Genomic DNA, 27,763 nt, shown 5'->3' on the forward strand with positions numbered 1-27,763 from the left:
CATTCCGTGTGTGTCCTCTGTATTGTATCCTGCGTTCTTGCAGTAGGATAGGCCAGAGAAAATCAAACATTATTAGGAAAACCATAAGGAAGAGGAAACACATTTATGGTCGTGTGCTGTCTTTATCGAAAAAGATTCATGTGCGAGTGAGTGGATGTGTACCTCAAACCCGTGTTGTATCAGTGTTAACTGTATACATATACAGATGCGTGCACATAGTCGTGGGTGCATGTGCACTGTAGCTCAGTTGTGTGTTCAAAACACAGCACACCGTGAACCCGAGCAGGTTTTACCCGTATCGATCCATAGTACATGTGCCTACTGTGGGCGGAAGTTACGACTTTTCCCTGTCACTACGGTAGATACACTTTCAAGTATAAATGGACAACAGGGTGTCTTTGGAAATCAAGTGCCCTGTTTATCTCTGTGTGATGAGGCTGTCACCGTAACCTGTATTTATTGAGCCACGAGTAGGTTGTAAGACTTCCGTTAATGAATACAAGTGACTCATTTGTCATAAACCAAGGCAGGGATTAGCACTTGGTTCAAGCCCAGTGAAACCAAAGTGCACGTGTGCTAAGAATGATCTTAATGGTTCCAAAAGGCTGCTCGGAGATCACTGTGTAAAAATGATTCACCTGAGGCAGACCGTGCTCAGTATATGCCACAGCTGTGTCTTCGAGGAGTGACCACCCACTTTCTTGTACGCGATCGTGCTTGAAATGCACACGCCATCTCTATGGAGCCAGGATCCATTCTTCAGTTCGGAACATCTGAAACACGTCCTAGAAATGTGTCTCTTCTCCTGAAAACGTTCTGTGTCTATGAGAGGCAACTTCCCAGCGTCCTGCACTAAATTTCAGAAAGCGTGTCCCCTTAGAAATAATGCCATTCATTATAATTTCAGGTAGCTGCACTAATTATTAGCCACAAAAGCTGGGTACTTCCTAGCTTAAATGATCAGCCAGGTTCCTTCTTGAGCACTTAAAAAGGATTCATGGGAGAAACATTGTCAGAGCTCCACATGACCTACTTGTGAATAAAATGTAAGAAAAACGTGAGCCTGTCCTGTATCAGAAAAGTCTTATGCCCTGATGTGTCCTATAGAATGAAAAGATCACCAAATCCAGGATGATGACCTATTTATTTAAAGCAAATTTGATTCAATAAAATTCCAGTGCACAATAATGGGACAGCCCTTAGAATTCATCTCCGTATAATAGCAGCTGTCCACAGTGAATTGAACTTTTTTTTTTTGCCACCACCTCCCGGTTGCCTGCTATTTAATTGAGTTCCCGCAAGGCAGAAATCATAGCTTTATTCACCTGCCGATCTCACCGGAGTATCTGGAAAACGAGACGGCTTTCTGGCCTACCGCATGCCCTTCCTGGTTTATAGATGACTGTGTTCCAAGTGTTGGCTTGTACGATGATTATTTAAAACAGAAAGCATGCTATTTTTTTTTTTTTTCACGCAGAAACAAGGCTGTCAATAAAACTCCTAAAACCACAAGCTTCAGCACCGAGGGTCCCACATGAGAGACGATGCCTCTTCTCGTGGTAGAACAGTAACTCAGCAAAGGGAAAAGACGTGTGGGGTGAGGTCTGGGGGGGCCCCACGGCCCTCTCCCGGGGAGTCGCTGTGGACGCCCCAAGTCCCTCCAGCAGTAAGTTGTGGCTTCACGTGTTAAGTGTCGTCCACCCCGGGAAGCTGACCCGAGCCTGGATGCCCAGGGCATCCCCCGGGGACTGGTCACTAGGCGCCTCTGGCTGGCACGCACCATAATTCCAGGCTTCCAGAAAGCAAGCGGGTGTCGGACGTAAACCGTATTGTTTGTGCAGACAGGTCGGGCACAGTGGACCCTCTCCTCAGGGGATGGTGGGATCCCCCTGCCCACAAGGCCGGTGCCTGGATGCCAGCCAGGGGCACCCTTGCCACCCGCCTTTCTAGAACGGCAGCCTCAGACCTGCCCTTGACTCTGTGCCACCGTGCGCCTTGAAGGCGTTTCTGTGGGAGGTCGTGTGCATGGTGTGAGCGTGCACCAGGGTTTCAGAGGCTGGCGCCTGGCCTCCGTGTCCGTGCAGGCACAGCGGTTTCACATCTGGAGGGTGCACCTCGGAGTCTGCCCCTCCCGGACCGTCTCGTCCCCGACTGTGTGCTCGTCCCTCCTCTGCTCTGGCTGCAAAGCCCCTTGTGTGTCCCCCGCACCCCCCGGGGGACCAGGAGGAGCAAGCCCAGCCGCACACACGACTTTCGAACACGAGTCCGGTTTGAACATCAGACGGTTTGCCACGCTTCGTGCATTTTCCTGCATACTTGCCATTCTGTGCGATTTTCCACTTGAAACTTGTCGGAGAGAGAGGAAGGGCAGGCAAGGAGCCTCCTTCCTCACCCACCAGCTTCTCGGGAAGGAGCGAGGCCCCTCCTGTCTGGGCACAGAGCTCTGGGCACATGACTTGCCCCCTGCCTCGGACGGTGGGGAAGAACGAGTGAACGGGCACGGGGTGACACACGCGTGTGTGTAGGGAGGCACGTGTGTGCACGTGCCAAGCGTGTACACGGTGGCACACTTGTATCAGGAAATCTGTGTTCGTGTAAAGTCTGGTGGGCGTGAGACCTCCAGACACGCACGGACCGGTGTTGAGTGGCCGCGGACGTGCGTGGGATCAGAGTACGTGGCTCCTGAGTTCCGTGGGTTTGTGTGATGCTAAGGGTAGCACAGGGCACGGCCCGACCTGCGTGGCCGCCCGGCCAGGTGACGAAACACCCGGGTCTCCTGCTCGTGAGCTGCGTGACGCCCGGGTCCTCAGCCGCTGGGGGGGAATGACAGCGGCACTGGCCCCACGGGCACGTGGCATCGTAGAGGTGAGGCCGCAAGGCCCGTGAAGGGCGCCCGGTGCGTGGTGCACGGTCGCTCACAGCAGCCGTGACGGGGACGGTGGGGTGGGAAGGGCACGCAGGGGAGTCGACGGGTCTGTTCAAACCTCTGCGCTGCGTTCCTGGGGCCCCCACCCCGTCTGAGCTGCAGCCCCCCGCTCTGAGCCGAGGACATCGTTAGGGCATCAGCCAATACAGGCGAGGCGTCATCAGCGCCTGGTGCAGAGGAGACGGTCAGCGGACGCGCCTATGCCGTTTTCCTTCATTTCCCTTTTCTGCTTCGGTCTTCATGGTCTGGAGGTTTGCAGGTGATTCTTTTTTTTTTTTTTTAAACTAAATCCACCCACGAGCGCGGCTTTGACCCTCTGTGCCTGCAGACTGTCCGTGCACCGTCCGAGCTCCTCCGTTAAAGCTGGGAAGAGCTGGGGGGCAGTCAGGACAGAGGGATTGCAAGGTGACGGCGAGGTGGCGAGGATGTGATTAACACAGGCTCACGCCTGCAGTAGGTTCCCCAGTCCCAGAAGCAGCGGCGCCCCTGGGGTTCCCCAGAGCCGTCTGAGCTGTGCTCTCTCTGTCTCCCCAGGGCCAAGGTGAAGAAAGGCGTGAGCGTCGTGGGGGTGAGAGCCAGCAGCCCTTCCATTTGGGAGGTCACGGAGGGCACGGAGCACACTGGCAAGTACGCACCGGCTGTCATCCTCTGCCAGAAGAAATCCGCGGGCTCGGAAACCGGGTGAGTCCCCGCGGCCCGCGGTAGATTCAGACTCGCACCGCGGCCCGCACCGGCACCTGCTGTCTGTCCGTATCACTTGTGCTTCTCAGAGGGGCGGGCGGAATCCGTCGTTGGGGAAGGGGGGCTGTTCGGCAGACCGGGCCTCCTTAAAATTCCAGCGTAGCCCCGGGGTCACCCGCAGGGGCCGCTCCGCGCAGGTGGGATCTAACCTACAGCTGGGGGTACACGTCGCCGAGGCCTCCCTCCGGCCGGAAGGGCATCTCTGATGAAGCGGCCTGTCCTGCGAGCCTTACACACGAGAGCGTGTGAATCTCTGGCACACGGGCTCCGCGTTTGCCGTGCAGAGTCCAGGATCTCGTACGCGATTGCGTTGGTGCGCACGCGTTTTCCGATGCACGGGGAAGCGTCTGCCGCGGGATCATAGGGCATCGTCAGTCACCCGAGAGGCCAATTAAAACTGGAATCCGTGTCTCATACCCAGCAAGTTAGAAACCGTCAACTCACAGCTGGGCAGAGGGACTTGGAAGCTCAGCGCTTCTCGATTTTTATTCCTGTTTCCGGAAGCCTCATTTGGGGCTCTGGAGAATCCCTAGTCTGGTCTCGTATTTTTACCACTTTTAGGTTGGTTGTGTTTTTGCTCCTTATGTTACTGACCATTGAAAAGTAACGAGCAGATGAACACGTTATTTCTGGTGTCAGGTGATTAGACCTCAGCGTGCAAGTGTTTGGAAAAATACGTTTATTTTCTTTCCATTTACTTATTCTAATCTCGAGGCCGTGGATCCCAACTGATGGCTGTGACACTGTCACCTAGAAAGGTTTCTTCTGCGTTGTGACGTTAGCGAAAATTAGGAAGCATGGACGGGTGGATGCATGGATAGATACATGACCGGTAGGAGGCAGGTGGGTAGTTAGGCAGGCAATCAGCTTATTTTACTCTTAACTAGAAGAGGAGAGGACTTTGGGAGGAAGGCTCTCGACTAGTCTGTTCTGTTTTCTCTTCTCTCTCTTGCCCTCTCCTCTGTAGGTTGTTGTAAGTAGGAGTGGTTGGAACATCTTCTATAAAATATGAAAAGGTTTGAGCAGTTTTAAACTTTTATGATTTTTTGTTTCTTTTGAGTCCCTGGCCAAGGATTAGCTCAGTTTATCCCGGGCCTGGAGGAGGGAACAAGGAAAATTTCTGAACACGGCTCATCCCCATCAAGGCGTAAGCCGCTTTTCCGTGGGTCAGAACTTCAGGGGCTCCCAAGAATCGCTTTTAACCCTTCTTTAAATGGAACAGAAACTCAGCATCTGCAGAATACACAGAAACACACAAATGTATGGCGTTTGCCTTTTTTCTTCTCTCCTGTGTATCAGGATCTTGTTCTAAGAAGCAAGTGCCCTGAATGGAATTTCACGTTAGTCCTTCAAAGTCCTGACCCCCTATGGAGAATATTCCTGATCGCTTTGTAGATCCTGATGTCCGTTTTCTGTTTCTTCCTATGGGTCCAGAGGACAGGAAAAAAGCACGCGCATACGCACAGACAGACGCGCACACACTTATGTTATATGCGCATAAACAGTATTCTGCATATGTATACGGACACGACGTGTTTGTGTGTGTATTGAGATATATGCGTATATTGTATGACTCTATAGAACATACATACGATGGAGGTGTTAGCGTGTGCTTGCGTGTATGCATACGCTGTTACGTGATTTATCTGTGCTCACATCTGTCGAGGGGGAAGTTCGTGTTTCGGAATTCGGTTCTCACGCTACAGCTAGGAAGGCTTTGCTCGGTGAGGAGGCTTAAAAGCGGAAGCCGTCTTGGTTTGGGGACACGTCTGTCTCGTCCGCAGCGACGGCCCCAGCCCGACGGCACCCCCTGGTGCACATGGGGCTCCCCACACATGCTGGTCGGCTGCGGTTCTGGAGCTACACCTCATCTCTGTTATTCTAAGTGTTACGATGCAAATCACACATAGTGAATCCTTTCCAGTACACCTGCTTGAAACAGTAAGGCATATAATAAGGTGTGTGTTGAAGCCTAGGTTGGGGAAAACCCAGAGAAAGGTACTTTTTAAAAAAAAACTTACAGGTTTATTTATTTATTTTTTAAGAGAGAGAGAGAGAGAGAGAGAGAGAGAGAGTGTGAGCAGGGAGAGGGGCAGAGACAGAGGGAGACACAGAATCGGGAGCAGGCTCCAGCCTCCGAGCTGTCAGCACAGAGCCCGACGCGGGGCTCGCACCTACAAGCCGTGAGATCATGACCTGAGCTGAAGTCGGATGCTTAACCCACTGAGCCACCCAGGCGCCCCAAGAGAAAGGTACTTTTTTGAGCGGAGGGGTCCAGCAACTGTGATTTCTACCGGAGGAGCGTGCCAGGAAGTTGGGGGAGAAGGCTGAATGTGGGTTGCTTTATCCTGTGAACCATTTGGACCACGAATGGTTTGCTCTGTGCATGTATTGCCATTTAATAAAATGGAGACAGCTAAATGGACATTTTTTGAATATGATACATTTATTAATACAGTCAACTTTTATCCTCACTTCAGAATTTTTCATCTTCTGTCTGTATGGAATTCAATGACGAAACATCATGTTCCAGGATCTGGGATAGTGAGTGGCCTGGGAGGAGATCTATTTCTCTTTATCTGAAGGATAATTGGAAAACGTATTACAGAGTGGGTATTTTACTATTAGAAGGTTTTGCTTCAGAAGTTGTCTTGCTTTATAAATTCTTCCTACTCCCTTTGAATGTTTTTTTTAGTTATTCTTAAAAGTCAGAATCAGATCATCAGAGTGTGAAGAGGCAGTCTTAATTAGCTTGAGAGTCATGGATTTTGTATTGCTAATAATTCACCACGGATCACGCAGTTGTGCTAATGAAGTTAAATCACTGTGACAGGTGTAATTTTATGGATTAAGGAGACACTTGTGATCGTGCTGAATTCAGTAGGAAGGAGTGAAGATCTCTCATCTGAGTTGAAATACATCCTTTCCTTTCTGGAAAAGTTGGGTTGCTGAAAACCTTATCATAGTATTAACATATGAATGTTATCACAACTCTCTGGTCTTTTTTTTTTTTTAATTAAACCAATGTGCTTGGCCATGTAAAACTACTGTCTCAATGTGTGTGTGTGTTTAACATTTTTATTTATTTTTGGGAGACAGAGAGAGAGAGCAGGGGAGGGGCAGAGAGAGAGAGGGAGACATAGAATCTGAAGCAGGCTCCAGGCTCTGAGCTGTCAGCACAGAGCCCAACGCGGCTCGAACTCATGGACTGCGAGATCATGACCTGAGCCGAGGTCAGAGGCTGAAATGACTGAGCCACCCAGTGCCCCTCTCTGGTCTTTTTTGACTAAACATAGCCAAGAAATAGTGTGGAACAGGGTAGAATAACTAATGTCCCTCCATCAAATTCCTCACTAAGGCACAATGTGAACCGAGATCAATGTATGACAAAAGCTGTGTATTTGTTTTTATTTATTTAGAGAGAGACAGAGACAACGCAGGTTGGAGAAGGGCAGTGAGAGAGGGAGAGAGAGTCCCAAGCAGGCTCCGCACCACCAGCAGGGCTGATGACTGGGGGCTGGAACTCACGAACCGTGAGATCATGACCTGAGCCAGAATCAAGAGGCAGACACTGAACCGGCTGAGCCACTCGGTCGCCCCAAGTCATGAATTTTTTATCTCTTTGCTCTTCCCTGCATAGATGAGTGTTTTCCAGAGTTTGCCGCCGTTGCATAGGTGGGGCATAGATATGGGTTTGAATCAACTTGAGCGACAGAAGCTTCCATGGTTTTCTGTTCTCCGGCAAGACTTCGATGCACATGCTCATCTACCTTGTCTTTATAGCACCTGTCCTTTGTCAGCAGATCGTAGACAGGAAGTGCACAGCTGGAATGAATCTTTTTTTAATAACTGTCCATTTATTGTATATGCACTAATTTCATGTGTATCGTAGGTAGTATTTTTCACTTTAAGAAGTACATATTTTAGATAAATACGTGAACTGCTATAAAGACAATTGATATTTCAAGTACAGACCGATGTACAAAACCATGAATGTATGTTCAAAGGGAGGATTTTCTGGCATTGATTAATGTATCTCAAACTGTATTTGTTAGGATTATTTGATTATTTAATTTTTATTGCAGAAAAGAGTGACTTAAGCAAGACAGAGGTTTATTTCTCTCCCACCCAGAAAAAGCCTACTGTGGGTGGGTGGGCTGGGGCTGGTATGACACTCCCTGGCACCTCCAGGGTCCCAGGCCCCCTCTTCCACACGTACCAGTGCAAGGACTCCGTCCTCACAGATGAAGATAGCTGCGGGGGTGCCGGCCATCACACCTGCCCTCCAGAAGAGGGTCTTCTGAGCTGGGTCAACTCCCTTTCAGCAACTTTCCTGGAAACCCATGCCAACCCCCAGTTCTCTCTCACATTTCCTTGGCCAGGACTTAACCAAGTGGCTGCACCAGATGTCAAAGGAAAGTGGGAAACATCATTTATTACAGACAGTGGTATGTCCAGCTCAGAACCATTTTTCTGCTCCAAAGACAGAAGAACAGATGCAGTGGGTTGGGCAGCCCGAATCCTCTTTCTCAATTTATAATGAGCAGATGTTGTGGCATTTCCAGGAGGGCGATGACAAGCTCATGGTACCCGGTGATCTCCTTCCCTCTGCCAGGCTCCTACGGAGGTTTCCAGAGAAACGTAAGGCGTAGGGAGGCCCGCCTAGCAACGCACCCGAAACGTCATGCATGTGTTGGCAACTTAGGGAAGAGTTTGTCCAGGTGAAGACAGGACTGAGCTGAACGAGGGTGCAAAGGTGGCCAATCCCGAGAGAGCCGGAATGTGAGTGGACACCCGGACAGAAGAACCAGGAGCCGGATGCACACGGCAGGCCGGGGCTGGCGAGCCTCACTCTCTGGACAGGCGGCTGCAAGAGGCCAGGGGGCCCTGGCCTGCCCAGGAGCAGACAAAATACCACCCTGAGCGAGAATTCGGGGGAAACCCTCGAAAACCAGAGGCAAAGCCAGAACTGCCCGCATGAAAGGGGGGATATTGTGCGCTGGTCGGCGTTCTCACGTTTGTATCATAAGAGACGGATCCGGCCGCGGGAGGAGAGGCCGCGGAACCAGGCAGGGGGTGAGAAGATGGGCTGCCACGGCCGTAGAAACAGATCAGTGGGGTCGAGCCGAACCTTCGGGACACGGAGACTTCAGAGGAGAGCGTGAGAAAGAGCTGGAAATAAGGAGAACCCCCTGAAGCCCAGCCCAACGAGAATATACCAAGAAGCAGGCAGAGCTAACCTGTTACCACAAGGTCGAACCCTGCTAGTTATGCCCCGGGAGGAGCTAACCTAGTTACCACCAGGTCGAACGCGGCTAGTTACCCACCCAGGGGAACCGAAAGCAAAAGTCCGCGGAAGAGCCGCCGCTCAGACCTTCTCGCCAACACCACCCACAGCAGCCGGAAGGCGGACGGCGGCCCAGTGCAGTGCGTCCACGCACGGGGACGTCGCTCGGCAGTTACATGGGGAGGAGTGCCGGGCCCTGTGCAACGCGGGTCGGCTTTGAAGGTGCTACAGCCCGCGACACAGGCCAGCTGTGGAAGGCCACGCGCTGTGTGGCTCCTCTTAGACCATGTGTGCAGAGCGGCCGGTGCCCAGAGACCTGTGTCTGAGCTGCTCGCCGCTCTGGGTTTGAGCCTGACCGCCGCGGACGGGGGTGTCTTCCCGAAGTAGTAAGGATACCGTCCCACGTGCTGTGGATAAGCCAGAGCCACTCACTTGGGCACTCTAAAATGGCAAGTGTTACAGCGAATGAATTCCGTCTCGATCAATGTGTTGTAGAAGTCGGCAGACGGCAAGAGCTGACACGGTCATACGGATTTTGCGTGTAAGTGAGAAGAGGGCAGGAAAGATCAAGGCCGGACCGAGCAGCTCAATCCCAGATGGTGATGCCACGTGGGACCCGTGTTCTGCCCCCTTCATCTGCTCCATGTGTATTTCTGAAAATTCCCATCGTGAACGTGGGCCGTTTCTGACTTGGGAAAAGAGAAGGTATGGAAGACTGGGATAAAACATAAGCTGCATTTCATCGTGGAAAATCTCGTTCAGCAGAGTCCTGGATGTTGGTCCTTGTCATTGCTGAATGGAATACGGGCTGTTTGGGGATGCTTTGTCCATCTGCAGGGGTGCCCAGATTTGAAGCCAGCAAGATCTGGCCTCTTGGTTTCTGGCAAAAACAGTTCGTAACAGAGACCTTGTAGATTGTTTGTCAACCCTCCATTTTGCTTTACAAAGCCAAGTTTAAATTGTTGCACTTGACTGCTGCTTGGCCATGCCGAGATCACAGACCCAGGGATGGAAAATAAAAACCTTGAGATTGTTTTTGCATTAATTCAATAATTTGATTAGATTTATTTTCTGGCAGTCTGTCACCAGCGAGACAGTTCAGCTCTTCCGACGTCCAGAACCCGGGCTTAACAACAACAAAGTCTTTCCTGTTCAAGTGTGATTTGTCTGATGCCTTAAATGATTGCGTCATCCTTATCAGTGACTTAACGGATTACGACATGCATCCACGGTACCGTTTGAGTGATAATTCCTTCACAAAGCGTGGAAGGAGCGCGGGCACCCTTCAGGAAGAGCTGATAGCGTGTTTCTCATTTTCACGCTGGCCGTCTCACATCTCACCACCAGAGAGGTGATAAGAGGTTGGGCATCCTCCTCTATAATACCAGCAACGCGACGTCGGCCTTTGCCGAACTCTTGTGAGAACCCCATGTGATCCTGTGCGGGAACACACTGAAAGAATCAAGACCACCATTCTAAGAAAACCGTCTACCGATCGTTTTCAGATCGTTTAGATGACTGTATAATATACGAAGCGCGCGTACCCAAGTCCTCCAAGATCCTGGAGAATTACACGTTATTTCCATACTCTAAATGAAAATTTCCCAGAGTACGAGATGAATTACATTAGTTGTGTGTGGAGGTTTTAGTAAGCATTGCGTGTGACTTTCGAACCTGCCAGGAGCCATTTGGTTCAAGTGTGTCTTAATAACTTCTGCCTTAGGGAGACAACAGACCGAGGTATTGTTTCTGATGCTGCTAGACATCATTTCTTCTAATCATATTGGAGGGAGAAGATGCACGTAATAAAATGTTTCTTTTTTTTTTTTCTGAGGATGTGTATGCTGTGTGCTGCAGTAATCATAAGATGCTTCATCCACTTTGGAGAGGTATCTGTCAGCATCTGGCTAATCACATTTAAGACGGGAATCCGTATGACCCTAAAATTGCGTTTCTGGATACATCTGGTCCAGATTAAAGCTTAGCCACGGACACGGGGAGACGTGTACCACAGCATTCATTGCTGTATTTTTAAAAATAGCTGGTGTCCAAAAACAAAATAGTATTCATCAAGAGGCGTGCCGAGTTTTAAAAATGGTGCATTCATTCTGCCGTTGTGAGGAGTAGCCTAGATCTCGTTGTGCTTGTGTGTTGACCTTAAGTTGAGCCGAAAGTCCAGGGGCGCCTGGGTGGCTCAGTCGGTGAAGCGGCCGACTTTGGCTCAGGTCATGATCTCGCGGTCCGTGAGTTCGAGCCCCGCGTCGGGCTCTGTGCTGACAGCTCAGAGCCTGGAGCCTGCTTCAGATTCTGTGTCTCCCTCTCTCTGACCCTCCCCTGTTCATGCTCTGTCTCTCCCTGTCTCAAAAATAAATAAAAACCGTTAAAAAAAATTAAAAAAAAAAAGAAAGTCCAACGTCGTGGGAAGTAGGAAGTGTGGCTGTCACGTACGATGTTGCCTCTCAAGTGATTACAAAAGAGACCCACACAAGTGTGTCGTTTTCGAGGAAGACGCTGAGTTAATACAGTCAGAGGTAGGATGAGATGTTGATGCTGTCTGAAAGGCTGGCCTCTGACACCCAGTGTGGGGGAAGGTGTGCAGGGGTGTTTTGTGGGCGGACGGCCCAGAGGACGGAGCTCTGGGACCCTCCCAGGGCCGCACTGCGTTTTGTCCCAGGAAATGGAAGCTTCCTTGTGCAGCTCCCCTTAGAAACACACAGACTGAGGGAGGCGCTGTGATCATTCAAGCACATGGCGTTACAGTTAGTGGGACGTCCCGAGCCCAAGTCTCTGTGAAACGGTACCTCGATCTGCCTCCCCCAGGCCCATTCTGCGGGAGCACGGGAAGTGTGAGGTTTGCCTTAATTTACCCCGTGTTGCTTTTGTTTTTATTACATCCATTACATCCATGTATTTGATATTTAGTGCCTCCTGTTTCCAAGTAGAGCACCAAATTTAGAATTAAGTTATTTAACACCCACTCGTAGCAGGGCCATGGCAGTGAGCTGGGGCCGCACGTCTTTGCTCGCAGCACCTGCCTTTGCCTTCGGTAGGACCTCCAGGCTGATGCACCGGCTGGGTTTGCTGCCACGGCCACAGAACTAGCGACCGCGGCCTGAGTGGTCCCCCAGTAGCAACGATGATTGTGTTACCCCGGTGGCTGGTGTTCATTAGAGTGCTTCCTAAACACGCTTCGGGGCTGTGGAGACTGGCCGGTGTGGGGTTGCCGGTGGTTTGTGATGTCACACAGCCGACCGACCCCACTGTGTGCTGCTCCGAGGAGGGAGAAGCCCCTCGTCCGTTGGAATCACCAGGAGCATCTGCAGTGGTGGAAATAGCAGACGGGACACGTAACGTCCCGTGCAGAACGCTGGGGGATGCAGTCCGTCTTCCTATATGTTTCTGAACTTGAATCTGCACGTGAAGCGAATGGGTGTGTGCGTGGGTGTGCGTGGGTGTGTGTGTGCACGCCCTACGTGCCCAGCCCTTAGAGTCCTTCTCTCTCAAGATGGAAACCATGATCGGTCAAAGTCCTACCGGGAAAATAGGTCTGTATCTGTATCTGTATCTCTATATCCATGTATCCGTGTGTCAGCCTCTCTGTGTCATCTACGTCTGTATGCATATCCGTATCTCATCTATATTTGTGCATATACATATGCGTAATGTGGATATATGCATAATGCGAAATACAACTTTTTTTTTAATTTTTTTTTTAACGTTTATTTATTTTTGAGACAGAGAGAGACAGAGCATGAACGGGGGAAGGGCAGAGAGAGAGGGAGACACAGAATCGGAAGCAGGCTCCAGGCTCTGAGCCATCAGCCCAGAGCTCGATGCGGGGCTCAAACTCACGGACCGTGAGATCGTGACCTGAGCTGAAGTTGGACGCTTAACCGACTGAGCCACCCAGGCGCCCCAAATACAACTTTTTAAAACTCCGCTAAGAGTCATGAGCCTCTGTAGTCATACTGTTTTGGTGGGTGTTCATACGGGAGTGCTGATTCATAGGGGCACAAGTACCCCAATATTTACAACAGCGCTTTCAACAGCAGCCAAATTATGGAAAGAGCCTAAATGTCCATCAACGGATGAATGGATAAAGAAGATGTGGTTTATATATACAATGGAATACTACTTGGCAATGAGAAAGATTGAAATCCTGCCATTGGCAACAATGTGGATGGAACTGAAAGGTATTGTGCTGAGTGAAATAAGTCAGCCAGAGAAAGACAGATATCGTATGTTTTCACTCATATGTGGATCTTGAGAAACTTAACAGAAGACCATGGAAGAAGGGAAGGGGAAAAAAAGTTACAAACAGAGAGGGAGGGAGGCAAAGCATAAGAGACTCTTAAATACAGAGAACAAACTGAGGGTTGATGGGGGTTTGGGAGATGGGGAAAAGTGGGGGATGGGCACTCAGGAGGGCACCGGTGGGGATGAGCACTGGGTGTCGTATGTAAGCGATGAGCCACGGGAATCTACCCCCAAAACCAAGAGCACACGGTCTGCGCTGTATGTTAGCCACTTTGACAATAAATTATATTTTAAAAAGATCAAATCAAATAAAAATGGGATCATGATGTAAACAAAAAAAAAAAATAAACTGAAATAAAAAGAAATCTATAAAACTGTCAGCTTTAGTTCCTTGGAATTTCATTTTAATGAAATATTTTCCTATGAAGCTTTCATGTTGAGGCATATACTTTTAAGCCACGTTTGGGGTTAAAAATAAAAAAGCCTATTGAAAAAAAAAGGCAGGTGCATAGACCCCGCATACCTTAGATGTTTTGAGGGAGAAGTTCTTGGGGGAAAGCCCATTTTTAGATCATCGAGCTGCCCAGGCTACTCTGTCCTTCTGATCTCTGCCTTCACTGCCCAGCTGTTCAGCACAAACACCTGCCAGCATCCTGAAATCGCCACCTTTCGCTGGTGCCCTTGGCTGCATGGAAGCAATGCTGCGTTTGGATGATCTGTTTCTTGAAGGCCTGGGGAGCAGTTTAGAGAGATAATAGTATTTCATGGAGCGTTAAAAAAAGAAACAAAAGAAAGATGATAGGATCCATCCAAAGTAGCCTTATTTATAGTCAAACTGTGAAAAATATCATCTTGCTTCTTATGTTCTAAAAATTTCATCCTGATTATTGTTCTCTTGGACAGGATGGCTCATTTTATTTTTAAATGTACATGTTTTGGGTTTTCTATCATTTCCAAAAAGCCCGTCTTCTGACAGCTCTCCACGTCCGTGCTGTGTGCCAATGAGTTCAAGAAGTTTCCTTAGTGACTTGTTAGCCTTCTAAGTCTCGTGATGAATTTTGTCACGGGTTAGTCTGCTGTGCCTTCTCCTCTGAGACAGAGCTGGAGAAGATAGCCAGAAGGGCATGGAACTTTATATTCTTACTTAGAGCTCTTTTTTTTTTTCTTTTAGAGCTTTTGAGTTATAAATTGTATCCTGTAAAATTCGCCCATGGAAAGTGTGCAGTTAAATGAGTTTTAGAAATCTACAACCATCACCACAATCTGCTATTAGACTTCTTCCATTACCAGAAAAAGTTGTTGTTGTTTTTTTTAAATCATCTGCTGTGCGTTTTCTTTTCCAATTCCAAGCAATCATTTTTGTCTCCTTTCTGTCCCCATAATACTGCATTTTCCGTAAGAACCCAAAGTGGAGACAACCCAGATATCTATCAACTGACAAGTAGCTAAAAACCTGAGCTGCCCCTTAGCAGAGGAATAGCATGCAGCGATGAAAAAGAACTTCCAGTGTGCGTGAACGAGCTTGGGGAAACCTCAGCAGTGTGGCGCTGGGGGCTGGAAGCCACAGGCGGAAGATGGCATGTGGTATCATTCCGCTTCTGTGCAATTCCTAGATCTCATTGGACGGCAGTTCGTTTTCAGCTTCTCACTGGGACCCACCGTGTTACCAGGCACCAGATCACTTCATTGCTTCCCGAACTACCTTTCATTTTCCTTTTTTTTTTAATACACGAATTTGCTCTTGTGTAAGGCTTCGGAACTTTTTCTGAGTGGAACCCTCACTTCACAGTGAATGCTCTGTGATCAGTCGTCGAGGGAGTGATGCCTTGGCCGGCCAGCCGCTCTAATTCCAGGCAGCAATGAAAGGTTTTCCATCCTCCTATTTTAAAGAGATTTATCCCACTGAACAAAAGATCCCAGTCAATAAAGTGCAGGGGGCTGTACATCCTTCATCTTTGACATAAAGGTAGACCCTGTCTTCATACCATAGAAATAAGACCTATGACCTCAACTCCCATGACAAGGTCGAGGCCTCTTTTCCACCGTCTTGACTCTAAAATATCCCGGAGAGTAAAAAGTGGGTTTTTCAGTTGTGGAGAGATGCCAGCACAGGATGTAATCCTGTCAGGATCCATTTCAAAATGCATAGCGATCATTCGGGACTCTCTAAGCATAAGCAGGTACTTTTCCATTCGGTCGACATCAGTGTTTGTCACTGGGGTTGTCTCTGTCACTGCTCAGCATTGTGCCCGTGGAACTCTCGAAGCCTGAGATGCTTGCTGTGGGTGGTTTCGGTTTGCCCACTCCCGGAGGCAAGTGGAACACGGGTGAGAACCGCATCTGGCTTGCTGTCATTATAACCGATCCTCCTGGAGAGAGAACCGGCCGGGAGCCCTTAGAGAGGGAGGAGACAGTGTGGGTGTCCAGGGGCTGCGTGGAGTGGGTGGGTGGGTGGATCTCGAATCCCAGCAGCACATTGGTGTTAATATCCAGAAATGGGCTGTGTTCAACGCACACAGCTTAATGCTTGTGTGCAGGCTTGCTTGTTTTCCGTGCGTTCATTACAACGGAGGTGTGATGGGATCAAAACAGCTGAGGTTGGTCCACGTTCCCCAAAGCTCTGGCAGCCGCACGCGGTGTTTGCAGCGGACCGTTTCCCATCTCGCCCGCAGGATCGCCCACTGACTCCTTGAACTCCGGGCGCTCCTGAATGGAAGTGAATTTATTCAGAAGGGAGTTGATCTTACCCACAGCAGGAAACCAGGGTGGCTTGGGTGCCCAAGTTGGCCATAGAATCCAGACAGTTAAAGAAGGCAGTGCTAGTGAGCTCTAGGTCCAGCCTTCTGCCTGCAGCAGGATCTGAATGCCACCTCTTTGTGTCACCGTGGACGGTCCACGAGTCCTCCAGGAGCATGAGGCGGTCGCGACCCGGCTGAGCCTTTCTTCAGAAGGGGCTCAGAGCGACTGAACAGAGTTCCTCTGTGTCTTATTAGATGCCAGGCCTGCACTAACGCTGTCCTGCGTGGCTCTGACCCCACCTGACTCGCACATTCCCAGGGCCCCTTACAGTTGGCCATGTGTCTTACGGTGTTGTGTGTGTGTGTGCATGTGTGACGTGTTTTATCTCGTGTTTTATCCTGATGGCCCCGCACCTGCTGCTAAAGCGAGCGTCCACATCCTTTTCGGGGCCATGGACTCCGCTGGCGGCCCGGTGATGCTCACGAATCTTCTCTCAGGATGATGTTTTTCATTTCATAGGCTCAAATGCATAGCAGCACTGAGGAGGGCGGTTGTACTAAAACCCGGCTTCCAAAAATGTTTTTCATTGCGAGGTGCTGTATGTGCTTCCTTCGTAAAAGCCTGGGGAGCACATCTCATAACCGCTAGGATTTCAAATAAGTGTGAAGGGCGGGATAAGTTTTGAAGCATCTGTTATAAATGCAGTGTCCACATGAAGGTCACTGCCTCTTCGGTTGGTGAAAAGTCGCCATCATTGCTACTCTGGCTATTGCCTACACTCATTATTGAAGGATGTGCTAGATGTTCAGTTCCGGGCTAAAAAAAAAAAACCAATTATGAAAATGTGTTTTCCCCATCCAGGTGTATAGACCCCTGAATTCCATCTCCTTGGGGCCCTAGATTAATGACCCTTCCTGAAAACAAGTTTGGGCACCTTGAAGTGGGATGAGACATAATTAAAAGAACGAAATATTTCTAATGTATCAGGCCTACCCCTCCCTGTGCCGCAGTTGAGAAATGTATATTATATTACAGCTTCCCACGAATATAATTGCAAACATCAGAAAACGTTCCCATATAGAAAAGCAATATATCTGTGCGTGCCAAGATTTGTTACAATGTTTAATAACTCTTTGGTCCTTTATTCTAGGAACTAATCCTAAGTACGTAATCAGGAATATGATACACAGGCATGTTTTTCACATTTGAATTAATAATAAAAACTTGAGGAGTGCCTGGGTGGCTCAGTCGGTTAAGCGTCCGACTTTGGCTCAGGTCATGATCTCACTGTCTGTGAGTTCGAGCCCCGCGCTGGGCTCTGTGCTGACGGCTCGGAGCCTGGAGCCTGCTTCGGATTCTGTGTCTCCCTCTCTCTGCTCCTCCCCCCCGCCCCCCAAAATAAATAAACATTTTAAAAATTTAAAAAAAATTAATAAAAATTTGGAATCTGCCACCCAGGTAGGGATAGAGGAATAATTGAGTGACTTTGGCATACTCACACAACAAAATGTAACTGGGCCAATAAAATGGTGTTTTAAGATATTTATTGGCCCAAGAATATGCTGTCAACTTTCTGGCGCGTATACACACACACACACACACACACGCAACAGTCAAGAGACTAAAAGTAAAATGGTACAAAATCCAGTAACAGTGAGATTATGGGTGGTGTTTACTTTGTCCTGAAGTCAAGCCATAGAACCTACCACGTACCGGGGGCTGGATTGTACAGGACTTCAGTGTTAGACGTGACACCTCTTCTTACGGATCTTACAGTCTCGACGTTTGCCAGTCTTTCCGATAAGCTTGTATTAGTTTTACTAATTACAAAAATATCCAGAGGCTTCCAGTCTTTTATTCTTATTACAAACTTGCCTTAGAGACACATGCGCATTTCCTTCAAGAGTGAAAGCGGGGTTGACGGGCCCAGGTGTTGGCGACGTTGTTTACTGTCCTTGGAAGAAGAACTGTCTGGGAAAAGGGACCGTGTTCTGATCATCTTGGCGGTTGCCTACATTGTACATTTTATGTGTGTGTGTCTACCTTTAAGGACACAAATGCTAAATCCTCTCCGGATTGCGGGAATGGAAATACTTGCAACGCTTCTGAGTTAACAATGTGCATTGATTATCTTTTGGCAAGATAAATTAAAATCGATTCATTCTGTTATAGAGCAGTCTTAGGGCATACATTAAAATCGTATAAAAACAAAGGAAATCAACAAGTTCTAATGCCATTGATAGGATCAGAACTTGGATTTTCTTTTCAAAGCATAAATATCAGCCGAAACAGCCGATCCCAATTTCCCCCTGTTCTTTATTCAACCGTGCCTGCCACGGCGAAAACTGCCTCCCAACTAATTTCAGAGTGACCTTGTGATGGGGTTATGAGCCTAAGAAATTGTAGCAGAACCCTCAGGCAGGATTTATGAGAGGATGAGAATTGGATTTTGCATGGGCAAGGAAAATTTCATTTAGTATTTATTGTCGAGTGCTGTTTTAACACAGGGCAGTGGGATGGCCTGGCGCCCTTGCAGACGGTCCTGAGCCCCGTGCCAGCCGCGTGGTAGGCTCTCACTGTCCCTGGAAACATGAGACACAGCAGTAGGCTCAGCATTCTGCCGACGTAATGGCCAGACCTGTCTCGCTGTGACCTCTGTTGTCTATGCATTTACCAGAACCTCAGGGTCACCCCTGCCCACTAGAGTGTAAGGTCTGCTTCTAGTCACCAACACATGGTCATTTGACTACGAATATCTCACATTTATTAAGAGATCAATATGTACCAGCCTCTCCTGGGTGTTGTACCTGTAACCACGCTAAGCTTAGTACCTCATTCTCCTGACACGAAAGGCTCAGAGAGCTCGCTCCCGTTTTGTGGACCATGAAGCTGAGACCCAGGCGGAGGCAGGTTATGTGAATCAGTCCCTGTGATGGGCTGACCGATGCCTCTCTCCTCCTCTCAAAATGGGAAACATCTTTGTCCCAGCTCCTAGGACCTCTGTGTGTGTGCCAGTCTTGAGATGGGGAGGCTCTCTGGGGTCGTCCCGGCTGACCTGATATGATGGGGATCTAATAATGGTCCTTGTGAGGGTTGAATGCAACGGGGTCAGAGATGTGACAGAATCAGAAAGGAGGACGAGGAGCCAAGGAACACACGCCACCTCCGAAGGCTGGCGGCTCAGGATGGAGGGTTCTCCGCTGGACTGTTCATGAGAACCGTGCCTGCCGGTGCCTGGGCTCTAGACTCTGTCCTCCAGGACTGGAAGAGAGCCAGTGTGTGTAATCCGTGGCCACCACGTTTGTGGGAATTTGTACAGCAGCCAGGGGTCCCGAGTGCACTTCCCTGGTTCACCCGGTAGCAGCCGTTAGAACAGGTGTCAGCCCCAGGGAGGCAGGTGCCAGGCTTGGGCCGTCAGCCGTGGCGCTGGCCTTGGGGATCGTCTGACTCCCAGATGCCTTGGACTTAGGAGAGCATAGTGGGTGGGCGGATGGCGATGTGGATTCCCACGGTTCGGGTCCAGAGCCCTGCCCTGCCACCAGCAGTGTGTGGCCTCGGCCGGGATGCATGGTCTCTGCCCTTCACTGTCCACGCGCGTAAAATGAACAGAACAGCTGCACTTAGCCTGGGGGGGGGGGTCCCGAGGATGGGGGAGCGTTTGCGTGAGGCGCGCTTCCACGGACCTGATTGTCCACATCGTGATCGCATTTGGTAATTAGCAGAAGGCACCACAAGACTTCCGAAGGCCACGAGGGTTTAGAGGTCAAAGCTGAATCACTCTGCATTCATTCTTTCGGTGATTCATACCCGTTTTATTTGTAACTGGTCTGTGGGGGGGAGGTGGGTATTCAAAAAGTCCTCCCCGAAATGAGTTCTAATGATGGTCGAAGGCTGAAAGCCAGCGTGGGTGGTAAGAGGGGTGCGGAATTCTGACCCTGGGGACAATCATGGACGTGGCTGCCTGGCTGCCTCCTCGGGAAGTTGATAGGCATCTTGACTGAGAGATACGCAGAATGGGGCGCCTGGGTGGCTCACTCGGTTAAGCATCTGACTCTTTATTTTCAGTGTTTATTTTATTTTTGAGAGAGAGAAAGAGACAGAGCGTGAGCAGGGGAGGGTCAGAGAGAGAGGAAGACACAGAGTCCGAAGCAGGCTCCAGGCTCTGAGCTGTCAGCACAGAGGCCGACGCGGGGCTCGAACTCGCCGACCGTGAGATCATGACCTGAGCCAAAATCAAGAGTCGGATGCTTAACCGACGGAGCCCCCCAGGCGCCCCTGCTTTGCTCTTTCTTGACACGTTCACCTCGGGACAGTGGCTGGAGCCATGACACGTGGACACTGGGCAGCCTGTGGAGGGGCCGGGGTGGGGTGGGGAGGGGGCTCCTGCCACCACAGCACCAGCTTCTCCGCCACATGCACGAGCCCCCCCCCCCCCCCCCCCGCGCCCGAGATGCACGACCGACAGCCCCAGGCCAGCCTTTGGGCGACGGAGCCCCAGCTGCCTCTTGATGAGACCCCGACCCCGTGCAGCTTCTACGAAGGTCCCGACCTCAGAGAATATGCAGAACACAAGCACCTCCCGCTGTTGTGGTCACCGTCCAGCTGGGCTTGTGGCTGAGGAGACGGCGTCAGTCTTCAGCTTCTCTCTGTTGCTTGGCTCTGCTCCGTGCTGGCTGTGTTCTCAGAAGGGCTCAGAAGGGCTCTGCTCCCTGGGTGGAAAATTCATGTTTACGTTCCAGCATCAGAGCCTCCCGGTTTCCGGGCCAGCAGGAGAGACGTGATGAAAATCCCTCCGGTCGTTCCCTAGAAGTCCCACAACGGACTCCGGTGGGACCAGCCTTGGTCATTTGCCTCCTTCTGGACCGGTCACTGTGGCTGGGACTTAGGTCACAGGCTGGAGGGACAGGAATTGTCAGTCAGCAAACACAGAGGTTGGGGTGAGGGACGGTTTTCTCTCCACCAGACCATCATCGTCTTCTCACGAGAACCAAGGGGGACGCAGCCAACGATTATTTGAGTGGCTGCTGTGTGCCAGGCACAGCCCACATCAGGAAACCAGAGAACGAATTTTTCTTCTTCATGTTGCTTCATTCTGGTGATTGAAATCTGACTTGTTCAAAACGCTGCAGATCCCACGGATGGACGATATGTGTTAATTACCAGCCGCGTAACACAGAGTAAGTCGCTTCCTTCCGTCTTGCTTCCCTCACCTGAAAAATTAGGATACGATATGTCTTCTCTCCCTTGGTGAGTTTTTTCCGAGGATAAAATGAGGTGATGGATGTGGAAACAGTATATAAAATACAGGATAGTATTGTTTTCAGTACTGAAACCGCGTTCACAGCCCGGGAGAGAGTTCTTGTAAATCTTACTGCCGACAAAGGACTGATATCCAGAATACAAGGCAAAGGACCCCGTTTAAAAAACGGGCAAACTATTTGAGCGGGTTTCCCAAAAGAAAACATACAGCCGTCACATCAATGCTGTGAAAGCAGGTGAAAATCTACTCCACACTTTTAGTGATGAAAGAAACCCAAACCCAGAACACGCAACACGGATGAATCTCCACAAAAACAAAATGTTTTGCTCAGGGAAAGGAGCCAGACACAAGCGAGTGGCCCTTGTACCGTGCTGTTTATAGGAAATGCCGTAGATGTCAAATCTACTGGTGACGGAAGGCGAGTTGGGCGTGGCCCAGGGCGGTGGCAGGGCTGGGAGGTGACAACTCAGGTTCACCTGGGACTCACCAGGTCGATGGATGTGTCCCACGTCTTGATTGGGACTGAGGTTCTACGGCTGGACCTGTGCCGTTCCTCATCCAGCTGGACGCTTACGACGGGAGCATTTTATGGTATGTGAACTGCACTTCAATAAATGTCATTTAAAGTTAAGTTGATATTTACCGACGGCCTCGCCGACCCCAGATTTTAGGGTACGCTGGAGACGCGTGGAAGCAGCCAGGGCCTTCTCAAATGGCCTTGGGGATGGGGGCTCTTGCAGCTCCGGGCATTTGGGGACAGCCGGCAGGGATGCCCTGAGTCATTGGGCCGCTCGATTGCTCAAGGTGGTAGGTGCGGTGATAATGTGTGTTATCGCGGGGTGCACGGCGGTGAATGGCGGACCAGATCAGATCCCCTCTGTGTTTTATTTTACCCACACCGTGTTTTGGAGTTGGGAAATTTCACATCCAGATGTAGACTTTGGGTTTCTCATGCAACACGGTGAGTTCCACCTTGGCGTGGCCGCGGCCGTGGCGGGGATTAGTGGGAGGGTGGTCGGAGCCCTTTGTGTGAGTGACAGCACTTCCGTCTGCCTCGGTACCCTCCTCTCGTTTTTAATGCCTGATTGCTTCTTTTAGGTACCTCCCTTAACACCCTTCGTCGATACAGCGTGTATCCTCTGGGTATGCACCTACAGGCGCTTGGATACGTGCACCGTCTCCTTTCGTTTTCTGTAGTAATTCCTGCACGGTAGATACTCTCGTTTCCTTCTTACAGAGGAGGAAACAAAGTCAAAAAACGCGGGCGCCTGCGTGGCTCAGTCAGTGGAGCGTCCGGCTTCGGCTCAGGTCACGATCTAGCGTTCACGAGTTCGAGCCCCGAGTCGGGCTCTGTGCCGACAGCTCCGAGCCTGCTTCGGATCCTCTGTCCCCCTCTCTCTGCCCCTCCCCGACTTGCACTCTCTGAAGAAAATAAATACTTTTTTAAGAAGTATTTTAAAAAATACTTCCCAAGGCCTTAACCTTCCCAAGGCCGTAACCTTCCCAAGGCCACGTGGGTGGAATTTTTAGAGCTGGAACTCAAGGGGCCTCTTTGTCCTGTGTAGTGCTCCCTATCAGTGTGGAAAGGAGGAGGGTGGGGAGGAAAAGAGCAGTTATTTGTAAACTAATGGCTTGCTCACCGTCCCATTTGCTTTCTGCCTCCCTGCCTGGTTTATCCGGGTTTCAGCCGGCACAACACTTCCTTGTTGTTGCCGTTGAACTGAATTGATCTCTTCTCGAATATTCCCGCCATTGTTGTTTATTTTAAATCAAATATTCCCTCCGTGCCGACACTTGAAAACGTTTTCCAGAGCATCACCTGTCCATATTGGATAGTGTCGCACGAGTTGAAAAGACTCTTGTATGAGGTAAATTAAAGTCTCTGGCGTATTGATAGCCCTTCACGCCCTCGATTCTGCCCCTTTGGTATCTTTCGCCTCCAGGCTCCGCCGAACTTCTTGCTGTTCCCAAGCCTGGCAAGAGGGCCCCGCTGTCGCTCCCGTCCCCTCAAATGACGGACCTGATGGATGGAGTTGTGTCTGCAAGGGCACACGGAGGACAGGCAGGGCGAAGCGGGCGGTCGACCCCGTGGAGCGTATGGACGAACCGGGGTGGTGCGGGGAGGGGAGCGGGGCAGCCGGCAACATGAGGGTCAGATGTGGGAATCCACAAGCGTCAGGTGCACCTGCAGGAGGGAGGGAGGCTTTGGAATTCCAGAGACAAGACTCCAATGAGGAGTCGGAGTTTGGAGAAAGGAGAACTGGGAGGAGGAGGGTCTGGATGACCGTGTTTCAAAACTGAAAGAGAAAAGGGAGCGGGATTAGGCGGTCAGGCGCAACCAGAGAGAGAGAGCAGTCTGGAAACGCGGAGGCTTTTCCCTACCTCTTCCGTTCTTCTGTTCCCACATTCTGGCTCCTTCCGCAGTGTTGTTAGGATTGATGAAATAGGGTAAACGAATTGACATTATGGATTATCGTGCTTGTCACCCAGAGGGTGGATGGCCTGTGTGAGCAAACTTACGGCGCTGTGCAGTGCCATTTGTAAAGTAACTGTAGTTTCCAGATTCAAAACGTGTGAATAAAATATTTAAGATCGTTAGACCGTAGGATTTCACTCCTGTGGAACTTAACAAGCAAAACCAAGGGGCAAAGTAAAAAAGAGAGAGAGAAACCAAGAAATGGACTCTGAACCACAGAGAACACACTGATGGTCACCAGAGGGGAGGGGTGGGGGATGGGGAGGGGAACGGGATGAAGGAACGCACCTGTCATGATGAGTGCTGGGCGTTGTACAGGAGGGTCGAGTCGCTATCCAGTAAAACCTTGGGTTGCGAGTAACTTGTTGTGCGAGCGTTCCGCGAGATGAGCAAACACGTGTAATACGTTTTCGCTTGATAAACGAGCGATGTCTTGTAATCCCAGTCGTACGCGTTGCCGAATGTCACGTGATCACAACTGGGTTTTGAGATTCGCTTTGATATGCGAGTGCTTTGGATTACAAGCATGTTTCTGGGACGAATTATGCCTGCGAAACCAAGGTTTTATTACTCTATTGCACACCTGAAACTAATGTCACAATGTATGATAACTAACTGGGATTTAAATAAAACTTAAACAAATTCAAGATCGTTTCAAAAAACAAGGTATTTACGAGAGAGTTTACATACTCTGCTTCCTCGCCTGGAATGTCCTTCCCTCCTGTCTCTGCCCATCCAGATACACTCACCCTTTATTGGGTTAAATGTCCCCAGTGTCTGGGAGTCACTGCCCTCCAATCCCCCAAACGAAGGTAAAAGGACCTGTCTCTCTGCTGGCTCCTGAAACACGCTGTCCATAGCTCAGTTGCTCGTTGGATTTTCTCTCCCTCTCCACATGCAGGGAATCTTCGGACCCCCTCTCTGGACTCTGCCTGTGACACATAACTATTAAGGCAGTTGGAAAATAGTAAATAGCACGTCCGTGTTATTAGGACAGCAAAGCCAATCCCAGGACTTTTGCGGGAAATAAGCCTCCTTTCCAGCTGGTAGAAGGTACGCCTGGAGCTGCTCGGGACCCGTTTGCCGTAATGTGGCCCGAGTCTGCCTGGGAATAGGATGCAGAGAAGAGGGGACAGGGGAGGGGGACGTCCTGACCGGCTGTGGCCGCGTTTTACACCTAGATCTGGCTCTGCACGAAATCAGAACCGTCCTTGGGCTTTTCCCATACGTACGTGAGCCAATCATGTCTCGTCGCTTGAACCAGTCGAAGCTGGATTTCTGCCGTTTGCAGGCCAGTCTTCTCACGCCAGGTTATAGTCTCGACTATATTCTAGTTAATAAGTATAAAAGTTCCAAATTTTACTTCATAGCACGTGTCACAGGATTGCAAGAACAGCACAAGGAGAAGAGCTTCTGGTTCCGGCCCCTGTGCAAAAACGTTTATTTAAAATGGTTTAATGCAGAGAGCTCGAGATTTCCAGGCTTCTGAATTTGCGTGCTGCTCGTGTCAGAAATGTTCCGTCTCGGGAGGATGCCCTCTGAGCCTCTCTTCCCCGGATCTGGGATTTCAAGTGGGGAATATATGAGTGTGTGAAGTGAATCTGTGATTTTACTTGGTTTGCCTGGGAAGCCCTTGTGGAGAACCTGATATCCAGTCTCCCGGACGGTGTGCAACGTCACTCGGGTTAAGAGAAGCACGGAAATGGCGAGTAGGGACCATTTGGTCCACAAGGTGCATTTTACAGATGGAGAAACCACACCTGTGCCGAGGAAATTTTGGGGGTGCCTGGTCTTAGGACAGTCGGGCCGCTGCGATGACCCACTCACGACGTGGAATTTAGAATCTGCTGCGAACCTTTGATGGCTCTCTCCGTGCATTGCTTGGGGGGATAGTCTGGATTCTGGAGGTTTTAGAAAGTTGTCAAATGAGATATGAGCTCGTCTCTCTGATCGGATCGGCCTTCCGTTTCAAAGCAGGAATGGCGAGGCGACTCCCCAGGCTCTGTGTCGTAGCAGCCTCGGCAATGCCAAGACGGGAGACAGAACTTTAGGATTATGTCAGCCTCCGTTTCTCCTCTCCTGCCTCGTTTTCTAATCCGAGGAGATCAACCTTGAGTCTCTCCACCTGTGCGAAATGGTTTCCACTTCGGCTGTCATTTTAAGTATGCATTTCCCCTCAATCCTGGAAGTTTTATTTGATTTTGCGCCTTTTCCTGTAGCCTGAAATTTAATTTTACTCTGATGCTGCAGTTTCTAGGTTCTGTTTTTTATGAATGCGCTGTGCCCTGAGGCAGACACAAGGTGCTCCACGGCACCCTCGCTTACCAGGGAGGCTGTACAGAGAGAGCAGGAAAGAAGTGAATGTGTTATAATCAGAATTACAGTGTTTAGACGTGAACCCCGTCTTGCCCGCCCGGTTTTCTTGTGATCCATTGGAATCACCATAAAATGTCTTGTGGACCCACATGATGTTTTATCAGGTGCCCAGGAGCGAGATTCGTACTAGCACACTCAGAGCTGGGCGTCACTTGCGTGCAGAGAGGAGTCCCGCTCGGGGGGACTTCTGCCGCTCCCGGTGGCCTGTGCTGACACTCGCTTTGTTGCTTAGGAGCGGGGCAGGGCAGGGGAGGGGCGGCTCACAGGGATCCAGACACACGGAACGGCATATTTTGTCCATCGAGGGTTGGACGGGGCACTAGGGTGTCAGTGTCTGAGCGGACCCAGCCGTGTCCTCTGGGCGTGACTTGTGAGTTCTGGTGGCGGGCGGGAGGCGGACGGAACACTTGCCGGCGATCCAGGCAGCTCCTGAGGCCGTCAGGAGGCTGAGGTCCGTCTCCTGCGGTCCAGGAGTCCTTCTGAGCGACATCAGGCACTTGGGTCTCTGGAGGATACCGTCACGAGGCTCCCATTTGCCCCACCACCCTTGCACTCCGAGCCCCCCACCCGATGCCTTTGCTCTTTGTTTCTTTCTTACGTCCTTCCTCTGACTTACCCTGGTGACTCCCCAACAGTGGAGGTCCCCCCCGGGGACCTGATTCCCTCTCATCTGCCTCCTGTCGTGTGGCTCACGATGCTTCCAGCACGGGGAGGAGGCCGTTCTTGGGGCATCAGGAGTGACTCTTGCGTGGGGGCCCCACTGTATTAGCAGCTTAGCCCATGAGTCTCGTGGGTGCAGGGAGGTCGGCACTCCGGGTCCCCCGTGTTATCTCCTGACCAGAGCCACCCGGCAGGACGCTGCATTTCTCCTGGATAAACGGAGACTGTTCGAAGCATACGTCATCTCAGATTCGTACCTTTTCATTCTGGGTACCCACCGCCTGTCCCCCGTTCGTTCCTCTGGCAAAACGTATTTCCGTTCTGAGCAATACCGCCATGACCCCTTTGCAGGGACTTCACGTTTCCAAACATAAAGCCTTCTTGCTAAGGTAAACCTTAAACATCGGTTATGTTATTTGCTTACATGAGCGTAATTTGGGCGAAACACAAAACAAATCACGTAGCATGCCGCTTCCTTTTATTTTCGCCTGCCTCTCGCACTGGGCAAGAAACAAGAGCAAAGCCTTGGTCGCCCTCCTTTCTCTCCCTACACTACCTCTGGCTTCTAGAACAACACGGTGCACTCGACGGGGGTTCCGTACGTTCTTTCTCCTGAAACGTTGTGGCACATGAGCTGATACAGGCACACGGGGGGGGGGGGGGGGTGCTCAGTGGACACACTGCCCTGGACCGAGTAGAATACTTTATTTGCCCAAGAGTGCACGTGGATGGCCAGCACCCCGAGCTTTGCACTCTGACCCAAGCCGACTGGTAGGTAGCGTTTCCAAGAAGAGAAGGATGTAGGCAGGGGTAATTTCCGTGGTCTCCCCTCTTGAGACTTTTGGTAGCACATGCCTCCTCGTGGCGCACGTAGCACAGCCCCGTGGGCTTCGTTCTCACATGCTCCCAGAAGATCCTCACCCCGCTGAGAAGACACCGAACCATTTTATTATTGAGCTTCCTGTGTACTCTCTGCTCTCTGGGTTCACATGGGAAGGTGCACCACGGGGGAGCGGGGTGCGAGTGATTTCTTCTTAGCGA

General features: G+C 50.4%; 1 protein-coding gene across 1 annotated transcript in view; it reads left to right on the forward strand.

Moving 5' to 3' along the window:
* TMEM132D (transmembrane protein 132D) overlaps nt 1-27,763 on the forward strand; it is a 446,208-nt gene that overhangs the window by 144,139 nt on the left and 274,306 nt on the right. The window contains exon 9 of the mRNA XM_081790846.1: nt 3,461-3,607. Coding sequence (XP_081646972.1) covers nt 3,461-3,607 — 147 coding nt within the window. The remainder of the gene's footprint in view (nt 1-3,460; nt 3,608-27,763) is intronic.

Source organism: Panthera onca, chromosome D3 (assembly GCF_046562875.1).
Source record: "Panthera onca isolate mPanOnc1 chromosome D3, mPanOnc1 haplotype 2, whole genome shotgun sequence".
NCBI classification, from domain to species: Eukaryota; Metazoa; Chordata; class Mammalia; order Carnivora; family Felidae; genus Panthera; species Panthera onca.